Source organism: Humulus lupulus, chromosome X (assembly GCF_963169125.1).
Source record: "Humulus lupulus chromosome X, drHumLupu1.1, whole genome shotgun sequence".
Lineage (NCBI taxonomy): Eukaryota > Viridiplantae > Streptophyta > Magnoliopsida > Rosales > Cannabaceae > Humulus > Humulus lupulus.
The window spans coordinates 31,858,568-31,884,140 of record NC_084802.1 but is presented as its reverse complement, the minus strand read 5'-3'; the positions used below and the strand labels follow the sequence as shown (position 1 = coordinate 31,884,140).

General features: G+C 36.8%; 1 protein-coding gene across 1 annotated transcript; it reads left to right on the top strand.

Moving 5' to 3' along the window:
- Positions 1 to 11,944: 11,944 nt before the first annotated feature.
- Positions 11,945 to 20,967, top strand: LOC133803202 (DAR GTPase 2, mitochondrial). Its single transcript, XM_062241176.1, has 8 exons — positions 11,945 to 12,223; positions 12,548 to 12,652; positions 12,828 to 12,905; positions 13,108 to 13,255; positions 13,409 to 13,479; positions 14,306 to 14,402; positions 14,569 to 14,774; positions 20,535 to 20,967. Exons 1-8 carry the CDS (start codon positions 12,056 to 12,058, stop codon positions 20,772 to 20,774), a joined length of 1,113 nt encoding a protein of 370 aa, XP_062097160.1. The 5' UTR covers positions 11,945 to 12,055; the 3' UTR covers positions 20,775 to 20,967.
- Positions 20,968 to 25,573: the final 4,606 nt, after the last annotated feature.

The window sequence follows — 25,573 nt, the reverse complement described above, 5'->3', positions numbered from 1 at the left end:
GATTACAAAGAATTTGGGTTTTAATTAGGGCATAAAACCCCAACACCCCCTCCCCCACCTTGAGTCATACCTCCTCAAGTAATACAAATCGAGGCCCCCACCGTCAGAATACCAGTCAATCCTCAAGACCTGGAAAAGATCTCTGAAGCCTTTCTGGGTATCATCTATGAGAACGCGACTCATATGGTGGGTCATGCTTATAAAGCCAGCGCAAGGGACTTGAGGACCATTGAGGAGCGCAGCCCCGAGAAGGTTCTTGAGTCCGCCATGGGGATGAATCTCACCGTGAGTTCTTCTCCTATACTTGGTTGTGAAATTGTTTTGTTGTTTTTTTACTGTGCTCACCTTATATTTTTGACTTGTTCTGTTATTTTGTAGTCTGTCCTGGCCCAATACCACAACATAGCTCATGCTAGGGCTAGAAATGAAGAGCTCCAGGCTGAGCTAGATGCTTCCAAGGAAGGTGAGCAGGCCGCCAAAGCTACCTTGACGAATGCTCAAAAGAATGAGCAGGCTGGCTGGCTGCTCTAACCTCTTCCCAGGAAAGTGAGCAGGCCGCGAAGACTGCGCTATCTGCCTCCCAAGCTCAAACCACTGAGGCAAATCATCTCATTGAACGTCTTAAGGTCGAGATTGGTGAGCTCAAGGCAAAATTACTCGAGGCCAAAGCTAAAGCCAAGGAGGAAAAGGTGGCGTCTTCATTAGCCATGGAGGATATGTTATACCATTGTTAGGCCTTCAACCAGGATGGAAACTTCTCTTTTGTGGAGCCCGGGTTGTGGGATCTGTACCTTGCTAAATTCAAGGCTCGGCTCTTGCAAGAACCGTTAGAGACTGGTGAGATGTCCGGAGTGGCAGAGGGAGGCGAGAGATCACTTCTGCGGGGCGAGCTGATGGAGCCTAATGATCTCTTTTTTAGTTTTCTTTGTAATTGTAACAATTTCTTTTATATTAAACAATTGCCTTCGGGCTTTTTTCTCCTCAACGTGACAATATACTTATTTGTCTTATTTTAATATATATATCTAACTTTTGATACATTCGTCTTTCCTTTATTAACTTCTCATGCTTATGAATCCTTAGACTCTTGCGTATTCGAGATTTTAGGAATCAAATTTTAGATCAAGATAGATTTTATCAAACTTGGTTATGCCCAAGTTTTGTTTGCTTATTTGTATCATACCTGTTAAGAATCAAACCTCGAACCTGGTTATATCCAGGGTTTTTAATGATTTAAACTTAGTTCGGGCTAGGTTTATTGATAACTAGAGCTTTAAAAAGCCCTTTAATTAATTTTCCCAAATTTCTAAGTTTCGGACCTGGTTATGTCCAGGGTTTTAAACCCAGGGTTACATCCAGGGTTTCGGACCTGGTTACGTCCAGGGATTTAAATTTAGTTCGCGTTGGGTTTATTGAAAACTCGAGCTTCTAAAAAGCCGTGAATAATCAATTTTTCCAAGCTTCTAAGTTTTTTAATCTTATCGAGCAGGCTTAATTTTTCCAACCTCGGGTTATGTGCCCCCCAAGCACCCAGAATGTATAAACTTTCTTGGTTGCTTCTGCAAATATGAGAACACAAGCTAATACAATACTAAGAAATAGTAGCAATCCATTTATTATTTGATCAGAATAGCTTTTATAAATAAGCCTTACATGGATGGTGGTACTATTGATAATATTTTTTTAAATGTGGAGCATTCCAAGTCTGTGGGACTACTTCCCCATTCATCCAAGCTATCTTGAAAGTTCCCTCATGCAAAACCTCAACGACCCGATATGGTCCCTCCCAGTTCGGGCCTAATACACCATCCTTGGGGTCCTTATTTGCCAAAAAGACCCTTTGGAGAACTAGGTCGCATATCCCCAGTCTACGACCCTTGACTATTGAATTGAAATAGCGAGTGATCTTTTGTTGATAATGGGCGAGTTGTAGTTGTGACTCCTCTCATTTTTCTTCGATCAGATCGAGGGATGCGTTAAGTAATCCATTATTCTGTTCTTGATCAAATGTCCTTTGCCTGTGAGTAGTCACCATTGCTTCGATAGGAAGCATGACCTCGCTTCCGAAAGTCAGGGAAAAAGGAGTATGCCCCGTGGAGGTCCTGTGAGAAGTTCGGTAGGCCCAAAGTACTTGCAGGAGCTGTTCGGGCCATAGTCCTTTGGCTTCGTCTAACCTCTTCTTCAGGCTTGCCTTAAGGGTTTTGTTTACAGCCTCGACCTGCCCATTGGCCTGCGGATATGCTACTAAGGAGAAGCTCTTAGTGATACCATATTTTTCATAGAATTCAATGAAGAGATCACTGTCGAACTGTGTCCTGTTGTCTGACACAATCTTTTTAGGAAGCCCAAACTGACATATAATACTCTTCACCATGAATTCTAGGACTCTTTTTGAAGTGATTGTTACTAGAGGCTCGGCTTCTACCCACTTCGTGAAATAGTCAATCGCCACCACCGCGTAACGAACTTCCCCCTTTCCCATAGGTAGGGAACCTATTAGGTCGATTCCCCATACTGCAAATGGCCATGGGGATGAAATCATTGTTAGCTCAACCGGAGCAGCTCGGGAAATCATCGCAAAACGCTGACATTTGTCGCACTTTTGAACATACAAGATTGAGTCTTTCGTTAAAGTGGGCTAAAAATAGCACTGCCTCAATATCTTCAGTGCTAGGTTTCGCCCCCCAGCATGATCTCCACAAAAGCCTTCGTGTATTTCTCATAAAATGGTTTTGGCTTCCTCGGGAAGAACACATCGTAGGAGAGGCAATGAATGACCACGTCGATACAAGGTTCCATCTATTATTACGTACCGCGGAGCTTGGTAAAGTATTTTTCTTGCATATTTTCTGTCATCAGGTAACTTTCCTATTGTGAGGTATTCCATTATGGGAGTCATCCAGGTCGGTCTTATGTTGATCATTTCGACCTCTATCATTTCTTCTGTCACACTCGGACTCTCTAGGAACTCCACTGGCACTACATTCAACGTTTCAACTTCTTTTGTGGTGGCAAGTCATGCCAAAGCGTCAGCATTAGAATTATGCTCGGGGGGTATCTGTTCAACAGAACTGTACTCAAATTCAGATAGTTCTCCCTTTACCTTAGCTAGGTAGGCTGCCATCTTGGTACCTCGAGCTTGATATTCTCCCAATACCTGATTGACCACGAGCTGAGAATCACTATAGCATTGGATGGCTTTCGCCTTGAGCTCCCTTGCCACTCTCAGCCCTACTAGTAAGGCCTCATATTTAGCTTCGTTGTTGGATGCCTCAAATCCAAATCTCAGAGCTGTATGAAATCGATGCCCTTCTGGTGAGATTAAGAGGATCCCAGCTCCCGATCCGTTCTCGTTTGATGATCCGTCCACAAAGATTTTCCATAACTCCTGCATCGGCTCCTTCAAGAGCTCCTCTTAAAATCTGGTGCATTCAGCCATAAAATCAACAAGGGCCTGACTTTTGATTGAGGTCCGTGGCACATCAACAAGGGCCTGACTTCAAACGCCATCAGCGTACGTCGACCCAAAATCGCATTGTATGCAGCTGGACAATCGATTACCACGAACTCAAGTAACTTGGAAACAGTTCGCGAGTCTTCTCCCAATGTCACCACCAATCTGATCGTCTCGATGGCTGCCAACCCTTCACCAGAAAACTAGTACAAAGTCATTGAGGTCGCCTTCAAATCAGTTACAAGTAACCCCATTTTTTCCAAGGTGGACCTGAAAAGTAGATTCACAGAACTTCCTTTATCTACTAGTGTTCTCCGGACCCTCCGGTTGGCGAGCTGAACGGTTATGACCAACAGATCGTTATGTGGGAATTGGACGTGGCTAGCATCCTCTTCTGTGAAAATGATTGGTTGCTTTTCCAATCATTTTTGTTTCGATAACCGTTGTTCCGGGATGAACTCCACCCCGTTATGGGACTTCAGTTCATTAATGTATCTCTTCTGGGCCCCGCTGCCCGTGCCTGCCAAATGAGGTCCTCCCGAAATGGTGGTTATATCTTCCCCTACTATCAGAGGAGGGTCGACCTGATTTGCTTAAGCTCTGGTTTGAATTACTAGAGTTTCGGGAACTGATTGAGGGTTTGGTCCAGCGGGTTAATTAGGGACCACCCGATTTCCGGCATACTGGGCCAACGGTCTGGCTCTGATGAGAATTTCGATCTCATCCTTCAGTTGTTGACAGTCATCAGTGTTATGACCGATGTCGTTATGGAATTGGCAGAAATTTGAAGAATCTCTCTTTGCCCTCTGGTTTATCAATTGTTCTGGCTTCTTCCATGGAAGGCGATTAGAATTTGTCAGGAAGATGTGCTCCCTGGTGTTCGTTAGGTCAGTATAAGTAGCATAAACAGGTTTGAACTTCTCCACAGATTTATTTTTCTTCGTCTCGCTCTGGTCGCCCTCACCATTTCCCTTCCTCTTGTTATTACCCCCTTGATTATTCTGGGTAACGGTTTGAGCCGTAGGTGCAACGTCTGTTACCGCTCTGACGGGATGGACAAGGGTCTGGCTAGTTCCTGCGATGAAAGCTCATGCCTCCTCTAGGTTAATCCACTCTTGAGCTCGGGCCAAGAATTCATCCACACTCTTAACTCCTTTTCTTTGGAGTTCATGCCACAAGTCGCCCCCAACAAGGATTCCCGTCCTTATTGCCATGAGTTTGGAGTTGTCATCAGCATCTCTAGCTCGTGCAGCAACATTGGAAAACCTACTTAGATATGCCTTCAACATCTCGCCAGGTTGCTGCTTTACGTTGGCCAATGAATCGATATCAACCCGAGTTGCCTGTGAAGCTCGGAATGCTTTTTTGAACTCAAAAGAAAACTTCTTCTACGAGCTTATGGAATGTCTCTTATATTTCTTAAACCACTGTCCGGCTGGCCCGACCAGAGTTGCAGGGAATAAAATACACCTTAGATCGAGCCCAACATTGTGAGCCATCATCATGGTGTTAAACATTCCGAGGTGATCTGACGGATCTCCATCTCCATCAAATTTTGACAAGTGTGGCATTCTAAAGCCTACCTGATATGTGGCCACCGCAATATTTGGAGCGAAAGGCTCGAGCTCATCTTTTGAGTCGCAATCGTCTTTTTCTTTTCCAGATAAAAGCCTCTTCATTCGCTCTTCCATCAAAGCTAGTCTTTTGAGGGTTTGGTCCCTAGTCCTTAGGTTACCTGGGAGCTGTTCAATAGCTCCTATCCTATCGTATGTGTTTGATGGGTTATTGTCTCTCTAAGCTCAAGCTTGGTTTTGTGGGGCATTCCCGTTATCGCGTACTATGGACGAACCTCCTTCTTGTCGAGTATAGCTAATATCTTCATTCCGAGCTGGATTTCTTCTCTGCGAATTCAGAAGATCGCGCAAATCAAGTTGCGGATCGTACCGAGGGCTCTGTGCTGAACTCAACTGATTCCTTAGGTCGCCCTCAGACCTACCGCTACGATGACTTTCAGTCCAATAACTCCCGTTTGCGAAACTTACAACTCGCAGTTGTGATCGAGGATCTGGATTTTCGACACGTGTTCGTGGGACGTAAGTATTGGAAAATGGGGGAGGATTCCTCCTACTGTTTCCATAAGCTGGAATGTCCCTTTGAGGAAGAAGTGGTGTCGGATGTCTTATAGGCGATGGGGGATGCCTTATTGGTAAGGCTATCCTCGTTCCATCAGGGCGGACTAAATTAGCTCGCCTATGTTCTACTCCAATGTCTCTAGCTCTTTGTGCCTGGTGATCCGATCGCAACGTAGGAGGTTTTTTTGGAATATTTTGTAAAGTCCTAGAATGTTTACTTAGTTAGCTAGTTAGTAGTAGTTGTATTATTTTAGATTTCGTGGATTTTGGTTCAAACCGGGACTTAGTCGGAAACTCCTAGCAATAGTTATGGATTTTATAAGTTTAACCTATAGTTTAATAATATTAATTATAACATAAGGTTTGATTAATATTGCTGGTCATAAATATGATATTTATTATAACTTAAGGTTTAGATAAAGCCAATAGGATTATGACACTTTTCATAAGCATGATTATTAAGGAATTAAGTATTTTAATGATAAAATAAGGAAATAGCAGCCTTAGTACCTACCAGAAACTGTTAGGGTCGTATTTTGACTCAGTCAAAGCAGTTATCCAACCTTAATTATGTCAAAAAAGTGCAATTACCTATTTAAAATATTCACGTATGTCGATATATCACAGCTAGGAGCCGATATATCGCCTGACGAAGAATACGGAAAACACGTTGACGTTGCACGATCGTACGAACGGAGGCTCGGGAATAGGGCAGAGCCGATATATCGCCACATAGGGGCGATATATCGCCTTTAGTAGATAACGTTTTTTTAATTTTTTAAAATAAACTTTGACTCCTTAGACCTACCCTGGATAATTTTGACCGAGTCTTCAGCCTCTGATTGACGAATATTAAAATATTTTCAATTATTATTCATTATTTTATTCGAGCCAAAAAAAGAAGATATTTTATTCCTATAACTCTATAAATAAGACTTAGTACCCAACCCTTCCACTCACTCTTCAAGCTGTGATCAGAGACTCCAAGGTGCTAGTGATTCCATAGAGCGATAAACACTTGGGTTGGGAAAAAGCTTTGCCATTCTTAAGCTTTATCAAATACTTGGGAAGTGAGGATTAGTGTATTTCGGTATTGAAGATAGACCAATCCTTAAGGTCAACTAAGTTACTCTTATTTTTTAAGTCGAGTTCTTTAAAACTATTTAGTTTTTCTTTAGTTCCTTTTATTCAGATCCTAACTTTTGATATTGGTTTTTGACTAGGTTTTTGAAACTTAAGGATCTTTCTTGGTAAGTTTTGTCTTGAAGGTTTAGTTTCCACAATTATTCTTTACTCTTTAGGAATACTCACCATTTTTATAGTTGGTATTAGGAGTGTGCCAAGTCCCGCGTTTGTTCTCAAATATCCCAGTTTTGGTAAGGAAAATAGGATAGATCTTGTATGTTTGTATGATATGTTATGTTATGTTATCTTATGTTGTATGTTAACATTATGTATAGTATGTTTATAGACCTTGGGCATATGACTTGTTTAGCTAGCAAACCCCAATAATTTATGGGCATATGACTTGTTTAGCTAGCAAGCCCCAATAATTTATGGGCATATGACTTGCTTGGCTAGCAAGCCCCACAAATCTATTGGGCATATGACTTGCCTAGTTAACAAGCCCCAAGTAGTATAATGGCCATTGTAGTATTATATGACATATGCTTATAGTATATGTGTTTATGATATAATTTATGTATATGTTTTATGTTGTTAGTAGTTTTTCCTTGCTGGGCATTAGGCTCATTCCTTTTTATTTTAGTGTGATGCAGGAAACTAGATACAGCAGCGGAAGGATTCTTGGCAGCTTGGGATTGTGTATTGAGGAAGAATGGATTCGGTGGACTGCGTGTCGATTCGAGGACGACGTTATTTTAAAATCATGTTTTTGTATTTTCCGCATTTAGCTTTGTAAACAATTTCATTTAAAGTTATGTTTTATTTTTAAAACAATGAGCTCATTTATGTATTACAAATATTATTTTAAAGTTTTCAATAAAGTTATGAATTTTTCTCATGTATGTTCTCTTCAAAGTAGTAGTAATGTCTAGTAGGTTTAATGATCTGAGTCTTAGAAATAGTTGGGTCATTGAACATTTGGTCTTTGTGAGCCTATCCCAGCCCCTCCTCGTGGATTGCCATGGGCATTCCTGGGGACCTGTGAAGAAGACACCGAACTTGGGGTTGCAGTCCTAACCGACTGACTGACATGCTGACGACCCCTATGATGGTCGCTGGGTCGAGCATTTTGGTGATCTCGCTCCGCATGTACAGAACTTGGAGTGGCGATTCTGACTGATCGACATGGTTTGGATCGATTATTCCTGTGGGACTTGTGAGACCCACTTTGCCTATTTTCGACATTAATGTCGATTGCAAGAGGGGGTAACCAAGCCAAAACCTCCTCAATATGCCTGTTTGCCATAGCGAGATGGCTTCTCAATTGCATGTTTTCCAACTCAACGACTGTTAGGTAGTTTGGATTTGGATTTGGCGGCAATGACGCTAAACTCTCAGTGTCGCCATGACCCACCAGTTGTTTTCCCGGACGTTGCTGAATCTCAAGGCCACGTTCATTCGAAACAGCGGTATGATGGCCCTCCTACTCACTGGGCTGTTCTATCTCATTATCGTGCATTGAGCGAGTGAGCACCATGATGAGAGTCGACTAGGATTTTGACGAAGCACTAACTTGCTCTTAATGAAAGCACCAAATTGTTGACGCAATTTTTTGCCAACAATGTATTAAGAAATAATAGGGCAGATTAGTGCTTAATAATAAATCGTAACGAACAATAAACAAAATTCACTCAAGAACACATAACTTTTACGTGGTTCAATGGTTAAAATCCACCTAGTTCACGAGTCAATATTATTGTTGTTTCTCTCTCTATTTTGGCAAAGTTTTGGTATTATAGAATAATGGTCCCCTTTCCTGTCCAATATTCCAGTATTTATAGGGGAATTCCATGGACAAGTTTGGGCAACCACATGAGTCAATCACGTATTTACATAATGTATACATTTAATACAAATAATTCACATTTATATTGGGATATGATTTGATAACAAAATAACAGGTTCCTGTTACTCAGATAATTAATACGACAACCTGGTCATAAATAAACGTATAAAGGGGATCCCGAGTCTCTGGGGATCTCTGAGTATGCAATATACTAGAATTACCATGAGCTGAATATCTCCTCCAAGCTTGTGCTTTGACAGCTATTTAATATTCCGAGCTCGCGCTTCATAGCCATCGTATCCTTAGTTCGGGATAAACTCAGGACGCCTAACACCACGTATGACCACTATGAATCTCGAGTTGCTCACATGGATAATAAGCAGATATTATTCCATTGGTTATTTTTTCGTGTATTTATCTACCAGCTGTACCCAAGCTGAGTGAATGAACTCGTGCTAAAATTAGGGTACAACATTTATAGTACCGAAAATAATGTTCAAATAAACTACTCTTCATGCACATAAAAAAAAAAGTCACTCGTACAACAAACTATTTTAACTTTGTTTTTCGGCACTGTAAATTATTCATAATTTCTTGAAAATTTGTAGGATGTTCTAAATAACTACAATATACACGCCCATATAAAATTTTTGGGCCGAAAATACTTCCCAACCCAAAAACGAGAGAGAGGATGCATCGGTGTACCCCTTTTTGAGGGTGCACCGGAGAACTACCATATACTATTATACAAGTTTAAATATTATAAAAATACTATTTACACTCTACCCCTTATATCATCATCATTTCTAAGCATTGTAATTAATATTTTTTTTTATTTTTTACACTCTCTTCAAATATACACGGTTCCCTTTGCTATAACAATATTCTCACTCACCAATATTAATGTTTATTTCACTTTTTTTTTTATTATTTACACTCTTTCCACTTATTACTCTATTTTTTCATCATGTCACTTATACTCTACTGCTTCTACACATTTCTCTATTCTTATTCTCAAACTTCCACTTTATTGGTTATTATTATTATTATATTATGTGTAGAATGCAATTTAATAAAATAATGTGATATTGTAAAAAAATACTGCTTTCAAATGCTAGGAAGTAATAAGGACACCCTACATACCTTTTCTTCCTACACCTTTTAATCATTTTTTTTCCTTTTCTTTTCTTGCACGTTGCCCAATACATCATACCCATTTCAGTTGATATTCATCTTCTCCATTTACCCTATCTTTTTTGAGAGATCAATATAATTTTTTTGATCTCATATTCTTCATAATAGTTACTACTCAAACAAGCTCTGGTTCTACCTCTCCATTTGCAAATAAAGCTCTCACTCTCGTGTTGTTGCTTTTAAGTTTATGTTGTGTTTTTTGTTAGTTATCTTAATGTTGTTGTTATGCAGATTACATTTGTGTTGTTTACTAATTTTTTACTTTTTGATGTTGTTTAATTGTTGTTTTTATTTCAGCATATCAATATCATTTTTATATTATAAAGATATATTTCTTTTTAGATGTTTTGTAGTTATTGTTTAGTTGCTTTCAGCTTTTAAGTTTGTTTTATTTCATTTTGAAGATTACAAATGATAAAAAAGGTGATCATACTGTTCAACCAATAATTTTTTTTTCTTTTTAGATGGGATGAGTAAAGATGTTGATGATACATTGCCTATTATCTCTTTTTTTTTTTTTCATTTCTTGTTCCCAACACCTCTCTCTCCATCTCTTTCTTTCATTCATTCTTTTTCTTCTTCAAATTTTTAAGACAATGGTGCATTGTTGTTGATTCTGAGTTGATCTTACATTGACTATACAATTTGTATGCCAGGATCATTGACAACAACGTAAACACAACATGCCAACAACCCGACAACAACAATGTTTTAAATGGAAATTATAAAATACTCTCATTGTCCTCATTATACTACCCAGAATTTTAATTCAGTGTTTTCCCTTCCAGATTTTCGAAAATAACCAGAAAGCAACACAATTTGATTAATAAATTAGACCATCAACAACTTTTCACTCGATTTGAATGATTCTACAATTTAAACTAGTCAATGATAAGTTGTTTAGAAGATTTTGGTGATTTAATTTTTGCACAATTGAATGTTTGGGTTTCGTTTTTTACCAATTTTTTTTGTTTCAATTTTGCGAATTGAATGTTTTTTTTTTCGGTTGTTGCCTTGAGATCTTGCTTTGGTTTTAAGTATTGTTGTTTTGCAAAGCTTGATTGCCGACGACATCCATGGAGATTTTATGTTGCTCTGAGGTTCTTTCCCATGGGTGATCAACGAAGGGGAATCTCCCTATTCACTACCAACCCATATGTTTCTAAAAAAAAATTGGTATCGTATTTTGGTTGAATTTCTATTGATTTTCCCTTGCTTGGTGGTTAGTGATTGTGGTGATTTTCTATTTTTGGCTACAAGCAATTTTCAAGGTTGTGGTTGATTATTTATTTCTAGTTGTTGTTGGTGAATGAGTCTCGTAGAACACATATTGGTTGTCGGTGAATGAGTCTCATAGATGATTTTTGAGCTTCGTAGGTTGGATTTTCATTGATTTTTAGTAGCTTTGATGGTCAATGTTGATGATGCTTGCCATAGTTGTTGACTTCGACTGGAGCTTCAATCTTCGTGCGAGATGCCTCCATTAAAGAAGAAGTCATATAAAAGTTATTATACACGTATTATCGTAAATGTGAAAAAAATAGGGGACCGTATATTTGTTTTATTTTTTTGTTTTTGCTTTTTTTTTGTATTTATATGATAAAATTCCTAAATTAATTGGGTTTTTTTTTCATAAATATATATTTTACGGTTGCTTTTAAAAAAAAATACTATTTTAAGTTTTCAAAGTTTTTTATTTACAAAAATACGATGTAAAAAAAATATTAAAAACAATAATTGGACAATAATTAGATATGAACTTACTACATACTAACACATTAAAAAACAATAATTGGACAATAACTAAAAATGAACCTATTACATACTAGCACGTTTTTAAAAAAAAAATCAAAATATATCTGAAAACAATTAAACAATAATTAGACATCACACAACAACTACAGAATTATACATAAATTTAAACAGCTAAAAAACAACATAAAAACAATTATACATAAATCTAAGCAACTAAAAAAATAACACAAAATACAAAAACAACAAAAACCGTAAAAATGTAAAAATAAAAATTTTAAATTGTAAAATGGAAAAGAAAAAAAATTTGTCAGTAAAAATGTTATTTTTTAACCAAATTGAGTCTATTACGTAAATTTCAATAAGATTGATGTACAGGAATAGGCCCATTAGCTCGTACATATGTCCGAAAAGTGATCGTTATAAGACTATCGATAAGACAACCAATTCTTCAGTGCAGAGTAGTCTCACTGGAGTCTGCCGCGGAGGATCATAAAACTCCAACTGTCAACTTTCAGATTAACCGTTTTTTAAATCTTTGAGCTTTGAAAAATGGTTACTCTTCGCTTAGCTAGACAAATAGGTAGAGCGATTGTGAAAGCTAGTCGAAACACACAGCCAGCACGAGGCTGGTATGACACTCACATGGCTGCCGCCTCTCGCGCCATCGCTGAACGAATCCCATTGGTCGATGTCGTTCTCGAAATCAGAGACGCAAGGGTACTACGACTACTATGTTACATCAACACAAACATGCATGCATATATATATAATAAGTATTTGATGTTGTTGGGAGATGGGGTTGAGCATTTTTGGTGTTTTTGGTATGAGCTTTACTTGTTTGATGAAATGCCTCAATAGCGATTCATTTCTTTCTTTCTCTCTTTCTTTATTTGTTATGTTTTGAAAGCTGGGTTATCATTGAGTTTTCTTATCACATGATTTATGTATCTCATGTTTTATATGCCATCAAACATAATTTTTTTATTTCTTTTAAGAAATCAAACATTATGTTTTAATAATTCGCTTTTCCTGACATTTTAGATTCCATTATCTTCAGAGTATGAGCTGTTGAGGAAATACAAGTCTTCTTCCAGACGAATTGTAGTGTTGAACAAGATAGACCTTGCTAACCGGTCACAAACGAAGGTTAGTACTCAAATGATTGGTTTTCTGGTCATCTTAAGCAAACATGAACTAATTTAGTGATTCATCTATCACCTTACATTGGATTTTTAAGAGCTTTTCTAGTTTAGATTCTTGTATTATATCCTATCAATTAAAGGACTTTATATAATGTATACATACTTTATGTCATCTCTAGGATTGGTTGAGCTATTTTGAGCAGAACAACTGTATCTCTTATGGAGTTAATGCTCACAATAAGGATAGCATGAGGCAGGTAAATGTGATTCTTCCTCTGTATAACATGCAGCTAGCTATGCACGGAACATTGGGTTTAATAGTCTATTTGTAGCTCTTTTTAATTTGCTTTAATATTAATTAGCTTCTCGGTGCAAATCATGTCAATAAAAAGTCATGTTTATGGTACAATATGTTAAACTTAGAAAACATCTTTCTTTTTCTTTATTAACTTCTTACAGTTTTTGAACTTCTTACAAGCTCAAGTTAGAGAACTGAGGAAAAAAGACAATTCTTTTACAACAACAATGTTATTGGTTGGGATTCCTAATGTTGGTAAATCAGCTCTTGCCAACTCTTTGCATCAAATTGGGAGGACAAGTGCAGCAGGTAAAATAAGAAATCTGAAGTATTTCTTTTTTTCTATAAAGATATAATTTATTTTGGAGAAAGTTTTGTTGGATATGACCACAATAATTTAACTATTTCTATTTGTAAAATATTAAATATACTCTGAATTTAAAGTGTGTTGCTTCTTTGTAGAGAGGGGGAAATTAAAACATGCTACAGTGAGTCCACACCCTGGTGAGACAAAAGACATTAGCAGCTTAAAGGTGTGTAGCCCTATTCTATGTTACTATAGTATATTTGACATTAATGGTTTTTTAGATACCTATTATATTTGCTTAGATTCATTGCAGAAATATATTAAGATCCCACATCGACTAAGTATAAGATTGATTAGTGGTTTATAACAACTTGGACACCCTCTTTTTATATGCTAGTCTTTTGGAAGTGAGTTGTATCCAAGTGGTTATAACAAAATATTGTTAGTTATGTCTGTCCCTTCTTAGAACCACATGCTTGCATACCAGCATACTGACAAGTCTATGATGATTTTGAGATACTATTTCACTCTTTTGAGAATATATGAAAAGGAAAATTAGTTTATTACATATAGAATTTTCCAGACCCCACCTCTTTTTTTTTCCATTATACATATCCATAAATGTTTTGATCTAGACTTCATGTTGACAGTTAGGAAAATCAATTCCTAAAGATTTGATCTTTTTTAGTTCCCTGATTTATGGGGATTGTTTATTATTCTGTAATTAAAGTTGTGATACATGTATAGCCTATATAATTCTAGCCCTAAGTTGTAAATGAATTTTAGAAAATAAAATATAGAAAAAAGGTGATTATTTCCCACCATTTTCACACTTCACATACTATAAATAACTTTTAGAAAGGTGGAAGGGAGGAGATAGCATAGAAAATACATTGTAAGTATGGTTTGGTTAGGTCCTGAGATTCTATCTCCTAGTGGGCATAAGAGAATCACATGGCGAATTTTCATTATGATCAATTTCATTCCATTTTTTTTTTTTCAAGTTTATATGTATGCTATATATTCAGTTTACAGTTTATATGAACTTTCAGATTGGAAGCCACCCCAATGTATATGTATTGGATACTCCTGGTGTTTTGCCTCCTGAGATTTCTGATGATGAGGTCTGCTCAAAGCTAGCTTTAACAGGTGAAAGAAACAACTTAGTTCAACTTTTATGGATTTAAAAGGGCTCCTTGCTAATACGACATGGGAATTGTGTTTTATGAGTTCTTAGGACACAAGACCATGAAGATGTGATATCAGGATATTTTTTTAAGATGCTATTCTCAGGTTTTCATTTTTCCAAATGCAGGAGCAATTAGCAACTGTTTAGTTGGAGAAAAGGAACTTGCTCAATATTTTCTTGCTATTTTAAATTTGAGTAAAGAATACAAGAAATGGTCAAAAAAAATTCACAAGGAAAATGAGATAACATTGACAAACCATGAAGCAGAATGCTCAAGTGGCCTTGAAAAGAACATGAAACGAAGAAGGCAATACCCCACAGATCATACACAGGTATAAGCATCTATATCATCAAAATATGAAACCGTATGACTAGCATGTTGTAAAAATTAACAAAAAAAAAGTGTTTTATAATTAGAACTTTAATTGCCAAGTATTTTTTCTTTTTATTTATTTATTTATAATTTGGGTTAAGTTGTGATTCTCATTATTTATCACTTATCATACTTGGGTCCTACATTACTTGTTTATGGTTTTTAAATCCTCAGCCTTCTTAACTCATGTCACCTAAGTCCTGGATAACCTGTCTCACAGTGTTCTCCATCGAAAAGTCATGTTTTTCGCATCTGGCCAAGTGTATTCCTTCCCTCAAGATTTAGAAGTGTCAAATAAACTTTTTTTATTTTTAATTTGACAACTATTTTCCCTTTATATATTCATGTGTTGAGCAGTAAAAAGAACAGAATCTTCAGCAGTTTTTTTAGTGCAAGTTGAGATACCAAAGAATAGCAAACAAGTTTATTTGGCACCTTCAAATTTTTTAAGATTGGGATATCTCTGGCCTTAAGCTAAAACTATTATTTATGAAAGGGATATTAGGTACTTAGGTGATACGGATTTGAGAGGATAAGGATTTAAATGCTAAAAGAATATTATATAGGAGTAGGACCGTAGTGTAATATAATAAAAAAAACTAGGGACTACAACTGAAAATAACCCTTTTTAATTTAGCAAAAGCATATGGCGTGTAAGCATCCATCTTACCATAATCTCAAACTGTATGACTAGCATAATGTGAAAATGAACAAAACAGAGTTTTTGATTGTTAAAACTCAAGTTGAAAAATAACATCTCAATGCACTAATTCAAGTAATCTAAATCAATGGGTTAACAATAAGTTTATCACTGACTATTAGTGAAGTTGTTAATACAGTTAGGCTAAGTTAGTTATTTTGTTAGTGAGCTGTGCGGTTAGGAAGAGTTTGTTACTCTTTCACAGCTCCCTTTATTTTCTCTAACTGAATTCTGTTATTTGCCTAATGTATTAGTCTCTGCATATATAAATAATATCAAGAGCTCATGTGACATACACAACTCATTTCATAATATTCTCAACTTGGTATCAGATTCTTGGTTTCTTTTTCCTTTCCTTGTCAAATTCGTGTTCTTGAAGCATTCTTCAATGGCGTCCTCTTCCGATGCTGGTATTAGGCCTGAGGGTTCTTCTTCTGCAACAACCACTGATCCACCAACTCCTGCTGTGCAAGTGATTCCAAATCACATTGTCCCTCTCAACCTTCGTTTAGATCGCAATAACTTCTTCTACTGGCGATCTCAAGTTCTCTCCACTGTTCGTGTGCATCAGATGGAAGGCTTTCTCACTTGCTGACCCCCTGCTACCATCACAGATCCAACTAATTCAAGACTCATTCCGAATCCAGAACTGGCTGATTGGCTGCGTTTGGATCAGTTTCTCCTGAGTTGGCTGTTCAATTCGATTTCTGAGGGAATGCTTGGTCATGTTGCACGATGTGTTTCCTCTGCAGAGTTATGGAATGTTCTCATACAACTTTTCTCAAACACCTCTCGTGCACGAGTTCTGCAACTTCGTGGTCTGCTTCAATCAACAAAGAAAGGATCTACCCCTATCGATGAATACATCCTCAAGATGAGGTGTCTTGGTGATGCTTTGATGGCTGCTGGCCATCCAATCACGGATGATGAGCTGATATTATACATTCTTGGAGGTCTTGGAAGTGAGTACGACTCTGCAATCGTCACTCTAACCTCTAAAGAAACTGTAACTCTGCAAGATGTTCAGTTCTTGCTTCAAACTCAAGAAATGAGGATAGAACAACAATCCTCCATTGCTACTCTGGATCTGCAAAATCCTACTGCAAACTATGCTGCTGCTAACAGAAAGGGTCCTCCACCACCATACAATTCAGGCAACCATAGCCGTGGTCGTGGTTCAAATTAGGGCCGAGGCGGTCGCAACTACAACAATCGTGGAGGATATCGCCGTATTTGTCAAGTATGTGGCCGATCTGGTCATACAGCATTAAAATGCTATCATAGGTTTGATCTAAGCTACCAAGGAGAGGGTAGTTCGAACCAGGCTGAGACAAATTCTGAGGAACCACAAGCCATGCTTGCCACTGCAATGACTATTGCTGATCCACAATGGTACCTGGACAGTGGTGCCTCGCATCATGTTACTTCTAATGCTGTTGTGCTCACTGATAAGATTGAATACAAAGGAAAGGGAAAGCTGACAGTAGGTAATGGTGCCTCTCTTTTCATATCAGCAATTGGAAAATTTTCCATTCCTTGCTCTAAAATCCTGGTTTTAAAAGGAGTCTTACATGTCCCTGCCATTCATAAAAATCTCATTAGTATCTCTCAATTTTCTGCTGATAATAATGTTGTTATTGAGTTTGATTCTAATACTTGCTTTGTCATTGACAAGATCACGAGGCAGGTCCTTCTGCAGGGCACTCTTAGTCAAGGTCTCTACAAGCTTTTTCTTCCCACTTCCAATCATCTTCCATTTGCTTCCTCTCGAGTCAATCGTGCCTTGCATCAGCCTACTGTGCATCTTAGCACCTCTACTACCTATAATAAAACAGATTGTACTTTTACTCCTTCAACTTCTCTTTCATGTAAAGAATCAAATTGTATTGCTGCACTTTGGCACAATAGATTAGGCCATCATCATCTGTAATACTTACAAAGGTTTTAAAGTCAATAAATACAAAGTTTTCAAAATCAGATTTCTCATTCTGTGATGCTTGTCAATTTGGGAAAAATCACTAAATGCATTTCAGTAGCTCTTATCTCAAAACAACTAAGCCACTACAACTTATTCATTCGGATGTTTGGGGACCTTCCCCACATATCACTCCTGAAGGATACAGATTTTATATCCTTTTTGTTGATGACTTTACCAAATACAGTTGGATATATCCAATGAAAACCAAAACTGATGCATTTCCAATCTTTCTAACCTTTAAAACCTTTGTCGAAAATCAGTTTGACACTAAAATCAAAGGCCTTCAAACACACTGGGGTGGGGAGTACAGAAAATTACAGCCTCTTCTCCAAAATCTAGGCATTTTATTTAGGCATCCTTGTCCTCATACTCACCAACAACAGGGTAGAGTAGAAAGAAAACACAGACATGTTACTGAAATGGGGTTAACCTTGCTGGCTCAAGCAAAAATGCCATTAAATTTCTGGTGGGATGCTTTTGTATCTGCTGTCTTTCTCATAAATAGACTACCAACAGTTGTTAATGCATACAAATCACCTTTTCAGTGTCTCTATGGTACTACACCAGACTATGATTTCTTAAAAACCTTTGGATGTGCTTGTTTTCCTTTTCTTAGGCCATACAATCAACATAAATTCCAGTTCAAAACATCCAAATGTGTCTTTCTTGGATATAGTCCCTTCCATAAAGGCTATAGGTGTCTACACTCTTCAGGCTGCATTTACATTGCTAGGAATGTAAATTTTAATGAAACTGAATTTCGTTACTCCACTCTCTTTCCAATCAAACTCACTAAATCATGTCACAATAACTTGCTTGCTCCAGCCTTTGTTATTCCATCTATGCCCTCTTTTGATAATTTTCCTCCTATACAGTTTGGTTCTCTCCCTTTAAATCCAAATGCTGCACATTCTCTTTTATCTGCATCATCTTCTTCTAATCAAACTGTTGTCCCATCTACTCAGTCTTCTTCCACAGCAAACTCCGTTTCTGAGTCACCTATAGATATTTCTGCTGCTGATTCTTCTTCCATAGAAGAGGTTGTCGTTCCTGCTGCTCATGTTTCTCCCTCTGCTCCACCTTTACCTCACAGTCACCCTATGCAAACCAGATCAAAATCTGGTATCTATAAACCTAAGATTTTTCTTGTTATAGCTTCCCAGCAGCAGCTCTATGAGGAGCCTAAAACGGTTAAACAGGCTCTCAGCTTGCCTCATTGGAAACAAGCAATGGATCACGAAAATATGGCATTACTCAGGAAGAAGACCTATGTTCTGGTTCCTCCTAGTCCAGAAATGGATATCTTGACAAACAAATGGATCTTCAGGACTAAATATAAGAAAGATGGCTCTCTTGACAAATTTAAAGCAAGGTTGGTCGTGAGAGGTTTTCAGCAAGCTCCTGGTTTGGATTTTCAAAACACATTCAGTCCTGTGATAAAAGCTTCTACTATAAGGGTAGTCTTCTCCTTAGCAGTGACTTATGGCTGAGATATTCAACAAATTGATGTAAATAATGCTTTTTTGAATGAAGAATTAAAGGAAAAAGTATATATGCAGCAGCCACAAGGGTATGAAGACCCCTCCAAACCTCATTATGTGTGTCAACTTAACAAATCTCTTTATGGCTTAAAACAAGCCCCAAGAGATTGGTTTGACACTCTCAAGTCTACTCTCATTACTTGGGGTTTTACAGTTTCTGTCTCAGATACATCTCTCTTTTATCAAAATCAGCAGGGGTCTATCTTACTTGTTCTAGTGTATGTGGATGATCTCTTAATCACAGGAGTCGATCCAGCTGCAATCACAAGACTGATAATAGATCTTCACACTAAGTTTGCTCTCAAATCCCTTGGTTCAGTTAGTTACTTCTTGGGCTTTGAAGCATACCGAAACAAATCAGGATTGTACCTAACACAATCTAAATATGCTACTAATTTATTAGCCCGAACTCAGTTTGAAGATGCTAAGGAATGCGACACACCTATGATATTGGCCAACAAGTTGTCTTTGGATGACAGTCCTGCCTTTGATAAACCAGAGATGTATCGCAGCACCATAGGCGCTCTTCAATACTTAACATTGACTAGACCTGATCTTGCATACTCAGTGAACAAGTTAAGTCAATATTTGAAGGCTCCCACAATCAACCACTGGAATGCATGTAAGAGAGTTCTCAGATACATCAAAGGGACCCCTCATCTCAGTCTTCACTTCAAACCCTCCACCTTTCTCAATCTTGAAGCTTATTCCGATGCAGATTGGGCCTCTAGTCTTGATGACAGAAAATCTACAAGTGGTTTCTGCATTTTTCTTGGAGGAAATCTGGTAAATTGGAGTTCTAGAAAGCAAAGGGCAGTAGCTCGATCAAGCACAGAATCTGAATATCGAGCTCTTGCTTCTGCAGCTACTGAGCTTGTTTGGATTAGTTCTCTTCTTAGTGAACTTGGAATAACTCTTCACAAGACACCACCTGTTTTGTGGTGTGACAATCAAAGTGCTCAAGCATTAGCACTGAATCATGTTTTCCACACAAGGACCAAACATATAGAGCTTAATGTCCATTACATTCGAGATCAAATTGCACAGAACAAACTTGAAGTTTGCTACATTCCAACTGAAGATCAAACAGCAGACTTATTCACTAAACCTTTATCTTCTCCACGGGTTTAGTTTTTATGTAACAAGTTTTATTTGGAACACTCCAAATATAGCTTAAGGGGGGGTATTAGTGAAGTTGTTAATACAGTTAGGCTAAGTTAGTTATTTTGTTAGTGAGCTGTGCGGTTAGGAAGAGTTTGTTACTCTTTCACAGCTCCCTTTATTTTCTCTAACTGAATTCTGTTATTTGCCTAATATATTAGTCTTTGCATATATAAATAATATCAAGAGCTCATGTGACATACACAGCTCATTTCATCATATTCTCAACTCTGACTGTAGACTAAGCGTAGCAATGTCATTTATCTATTTCCTTATGGTTTATTTTGTCTCCTCTTTTAATTTCTTCAGTCCGAAATGATATTTACAATTTTCATGCAGGATTTCATAGTGAATGATGTTCGTCAAACTCTCTTTGAGATAATTTCATCTTTTGATGGTAACATGGATGATGAAAAGGACTTGACAAGGCTTATTGAAGCAGAGACCATAGCCTTACAGGAAGCTTTCCGAATTCCTGTGGACTTGAATGAGGATGCTCATTACAAAGTGGCTGGCAAGTTACTGAATCTATATCATACTGGGCGACTTGGACACTATACTTTAGATTCTATCTCTTGAAAATGAAAAATCTATTGTTGTGACAATTTATATCTGACAAATGGAGATTATACATTGTGTATATATAAAATGTTTTGTTGTACACCACAACACATGAAAAAAGTAATTACTTTATTAGAACAAAAGTAATTACACCAAGACTTGAACACTTTAATTGACCACAATGCACACCAAGTACTCACACTTTTATTTTACTAACACCCACTCTTACCACTCTTACAACTCTTCACACGGTCTTTTAGACACACTTATATATCACTTACTCACACCCTTTAGAACACATTTTGTCTACTCACTTTGGACACACATTAAGGAACCCAAGGTCCTATTTATACCAATCAAACTCGAGTCATTTCGTGAACAATTCTACTACTTGATCTTCACTCTTTACTTGGTGCATCTCTAGCTCCTCCTGTAGTACTTTTTCTCTTAGAAAATGATAATACACTTCCACATGTTTTGTTCTTGCATGAAAAGCTGGATTTTCTGCTAGGCGAATAGCATATTGATTATCACAATAAAGTGCATTGCATAAATCTATAAATTGGTGTAGATTCTTCATCAATTGCATTAACCACGTACTTTCCTGAGCCGCCATTGCTGCTACTCTATATTATGCTTCAGTGGTTGACAGGGACACCATTGGTTGTCGTTTGCTACACCAAGATACAGTTCCAGATCCAAGCTTGAATACATATCCAGTTGTTGATCGATGAGTATCGTGATCTCCAACATCATTGTATCCAACTATCTTAACCTCGTCGCCTTTCTAATATAAGAGACTGTAGTTAATGGTATTTTTGACATACCTCAGCCTTCGTCGCACTACTTCCAAATGAGATTTCTTTGGGTGTTGCATATACCAACTTGCTACGTCAACTGCATACGAGGTATTTGGACGAGTCAATGTTAGATAAATTAGACTACCAACCAGCTGTCGGTACATTGCTCCATCTTGCAAGTCCTTCCCTTCATGTGCACATAGCTTGGTGTTGGCTTCCATAGGTGCTGAGATGGGCTTGCACTCGAGCATTCCAAACTTTTGCAATAAGCCCCTCATGTACTTTTGTTGACAGAGAAATAGAACTTCCTTAGTTCGATCAACTTCTAATCCAAGGAAGTGTTTCAATTCTCCAAGCTCCTTCATCTGAAATTGAACTGACAGATTCCCCTTTGTTTGACAAATTTATGCTTCATCATTGCCAGTGATGATGAGGTCATCGACATATACCAGAACAACTGCGATCTTTGCTTCCTTAATTTTGACGAATAAGCTTGAGTCTGCATGTGCCATGGCATATCCACTTTCTACTAAGAACTCAACAATCTTGTCATACCATGCTTTTAGAGCTTGTTTCAATCCATAGAGTGCCTTTTTGAGTTTGCAAACATAATCAGGATGAACTTTATCGTTAAACCCTCTTGGTTGGACCATGTATATTTCTCGATCTAGCTCTCCATGTAGAAAGACGTTCTTCACATCAATCTTCCATACTCTCCAGTCTTTACATGCTACAAGCGCCAGCAGGACTCGTACTGGTTTAATCTTGGCAACTGGGCTGAGCGTCTCATCATAGTCCTCGAGCTACTAATTGGGCTTTATATTTCTCAATCGAACCATCGGGACGAGTTCTTACCTTGTATACCCATTTGGACGAAATGGGTTTTACTTCCTACAGCTTTGGCACCAGCTCCCAAGTTTGATTCTTCTCTAGAGCACTTATCTCTTCTTTTATGACTTCTATCCACTTGATATTCTGGGACGCCTCTTCGTATGTATCTGCTTCTCTAAATTTTTCTTCTTCAGCTACAACAACATTGACATACTTGGGATTCGACTTTCGTGCTCTTGTCGATCTCCGAGGTTGTGGGCTTCCTACTTCTCGTTGACTATTACTTGCATCATCTCTTTGATGCACTCCTGTTTGTCAGGGACTCTGTGATGCTTCTTTGTTGTCTTCCTCACTTTGTACTTCTTCATCCACTTTTGGAGTCGAATGTAGCTCAACAATTTGCTTCCCATCTTCTTTTGCAAATTGTTTTCTATTTCTTTAGAATCTGGCAACTCTTCCTTTTGTGGTGACCACCATGATGAGGCTTCATCGAATACCACATTCCTTGACATGTAACATTTTCCAATATTAGGGTCGCAGCACTTCCACCCTTTCCTTTGGCTATCGTATCCCACAAAGATACACCGAATTGCCTTCTTGTCAAATTTGCTACGTAGGTCACTTGGCACGAACACATAGCATTCACAGCCAAACACTCAAAACTGACTTACTGCAAGTTTATAACCACACAGTTTCTCAAAGGGTGAAACGAACCCTAACTTTGCTTGGGCAAAGTTACACTCACTAATAACTTCTCTAAGTGATAATCTCAAGAAATATTTTCTAATGTGGAAGATCGGTCAAAGCTACAAACACAGAGCATACTTAGAATTTCAAAAGATCTCACAACCTTAGCTCTGATACCACTTGTTGTACACCACAACACGTGTAAAACGTAATTACTTTATTAGAACAAAAGTAATTACACCAAGACTTGAACACTTTAATTGACCACAATGCACACCAAGTACTCACCCTTTTTATTTTACTAACACCCACTCTTACAACTCTTCACACACATTCTTTTAGACACACTTATATATCACTTACTCACACTTTGTAGAACACTTTTTTTCTACTCACTTTGGACACACACATTAAGGAACTCAAGGTCCTATTTATACCACTCAAAGTCAGTTGTATTAACCTACTATACTATGCTAGAAAGTTGCATAACGTGTTACAAAAAAATTCTTGAAAAGTTATAGAGTCAGTGATGACTCTTCAACATGTTTATATCATCTTCCAACTTTTTTTTCCTTTTCTTGGTGATGGAGATTTTGCTTCTTGGTTTAACAGCCTTAGATAGGAGAAGATGTTAAGTTTAAAACTAGAAATCATGCTATTAGTACAAAATGCTATGTTCGTCACTATTTTAAACCTAGGAAATGTAGGGTTCTTTTGTGTTAGTTAGTAGTTATTGAAAAGAAAAAAAAAGTTTTGTGACTGATTATCAATAAAGAATTGAGACTGATTATCAGTAAAGAATTGAAAGGCATCTGAAAAAACTTGGTGAATGAAGATAAACTATAAGCCATTTCACTTTTTACATTGTCACAGTTGTAGTTCTCTAGTTAAATAATACGTAATGGCAGTTCATTTTTTTTTAACTCTCATATGTAAATAATGTAATCCCTGAGGAAAAAAAAGCATACCAAAATGGTGGCATTTACTGTTTTTGGGCATTTTATTACAAAAAATACTATGCAACTTGTTTTTTATTTTAGAATTTTCATTTTCAATTTCACAGTTATATGTTTATTGGTATCTTTGTAACTCTGTTAAAATTGTTGGTATATTTACTGTCACGTTGATAATGGCTTTAAAAGCTCAATTTGAGAGCTTGATTGAATATTTTAGTCAAATGAGCTTTTAGCTTTTAATAAGTTATTTCTAGAGAAGCTACAAAAGTAACTTTTTGTAAAAATATTTTTAATAAGTCAAAGCTAAAAGTACAAGTTTTGTCAACCAAACACAATATGCATTATAAAATAACCTATTTTTTCTAATTTGAAGTAGCATTCTTGTATAATTAAAGTGAAAATATGGCATTGTTTTATGAAATTTTTACATAAATAGGCCACATGATAGAGAGGCATATTCTACCGAAGTGAAGATTTCACTCTTAAAAAAAAATCATTTTTTTTATTTAGATATTCCATGAGTTTTTTTTTTGTGGCAATAGATAATCCATGATTTTGAATAACAAAACAAAGATTTCAAGAAATAAACATATTTTTTCCACCCAAAAACCAATATAATGGTTAAAAAATAAGGAATTTACTCATTTGGTACCCTATGTTTTTGCAAAGTATCATTTTGGTACCATCTGTTTTCAATAATGCTTATATGGTATCCTGTATTTTAAAATTATATATATTTGATATCTAGACTCAGATTTGATAGATAAAATTTTATCCATATGATCAAACTGTCATCAGTTATATGTAATTAAGTAATTAAATTTAAGTTTGGAACTTACATAATTGACAACAGTTTGATTAAATTGGTAAAATTTTATTAATTAAATTTGAGTTTAGGATACCAAATATGTACGATTTTAAAATACAGGATACCATATGAGCATTATTGAAAACAGAGGGTACAAAAATGATACTTTGCAAAAATACAGGGTACCAAATGGTTACCTACCCTAAAAAAATATGACACATCAATATGTACCTTTTGGCCGTAAACAAATGTGTATATCTAATATTACTCGATCTTTTGTCCTAAAAAAATTTGAATATTGAAAATATTATTCCTTTCTAAAATGAAATCCATAAATTTAAAAAATTTATGTACATATAATTGCACTCAATTAAAAATGAAATTTCCAAAAATAATTACTAAAAATAGGTCGGATTATAAACAATCTCAACGAAAGTCTTATACTTATTATCAAGGAAGTTTTCACATATATGAAAGAAAATGTAACTAATTGGGATTATGAAATTTTAACTTTTATATGAGATTTGGCTACCAAAATACATATATTTATGAGATTTTTAGGAATTTATACAAACTGAAATTTTCTTCTTCCACACAAAATGTTTCGATCAATAAATTAAAGGAAATTTTATATTAGTATACTTTTATTTACAAAAATAACTACCCGAATAATAATACTCAAAACATAACAGGAAAACTAAAATAATTACAAAATCACATTCACAATTTAAAAAT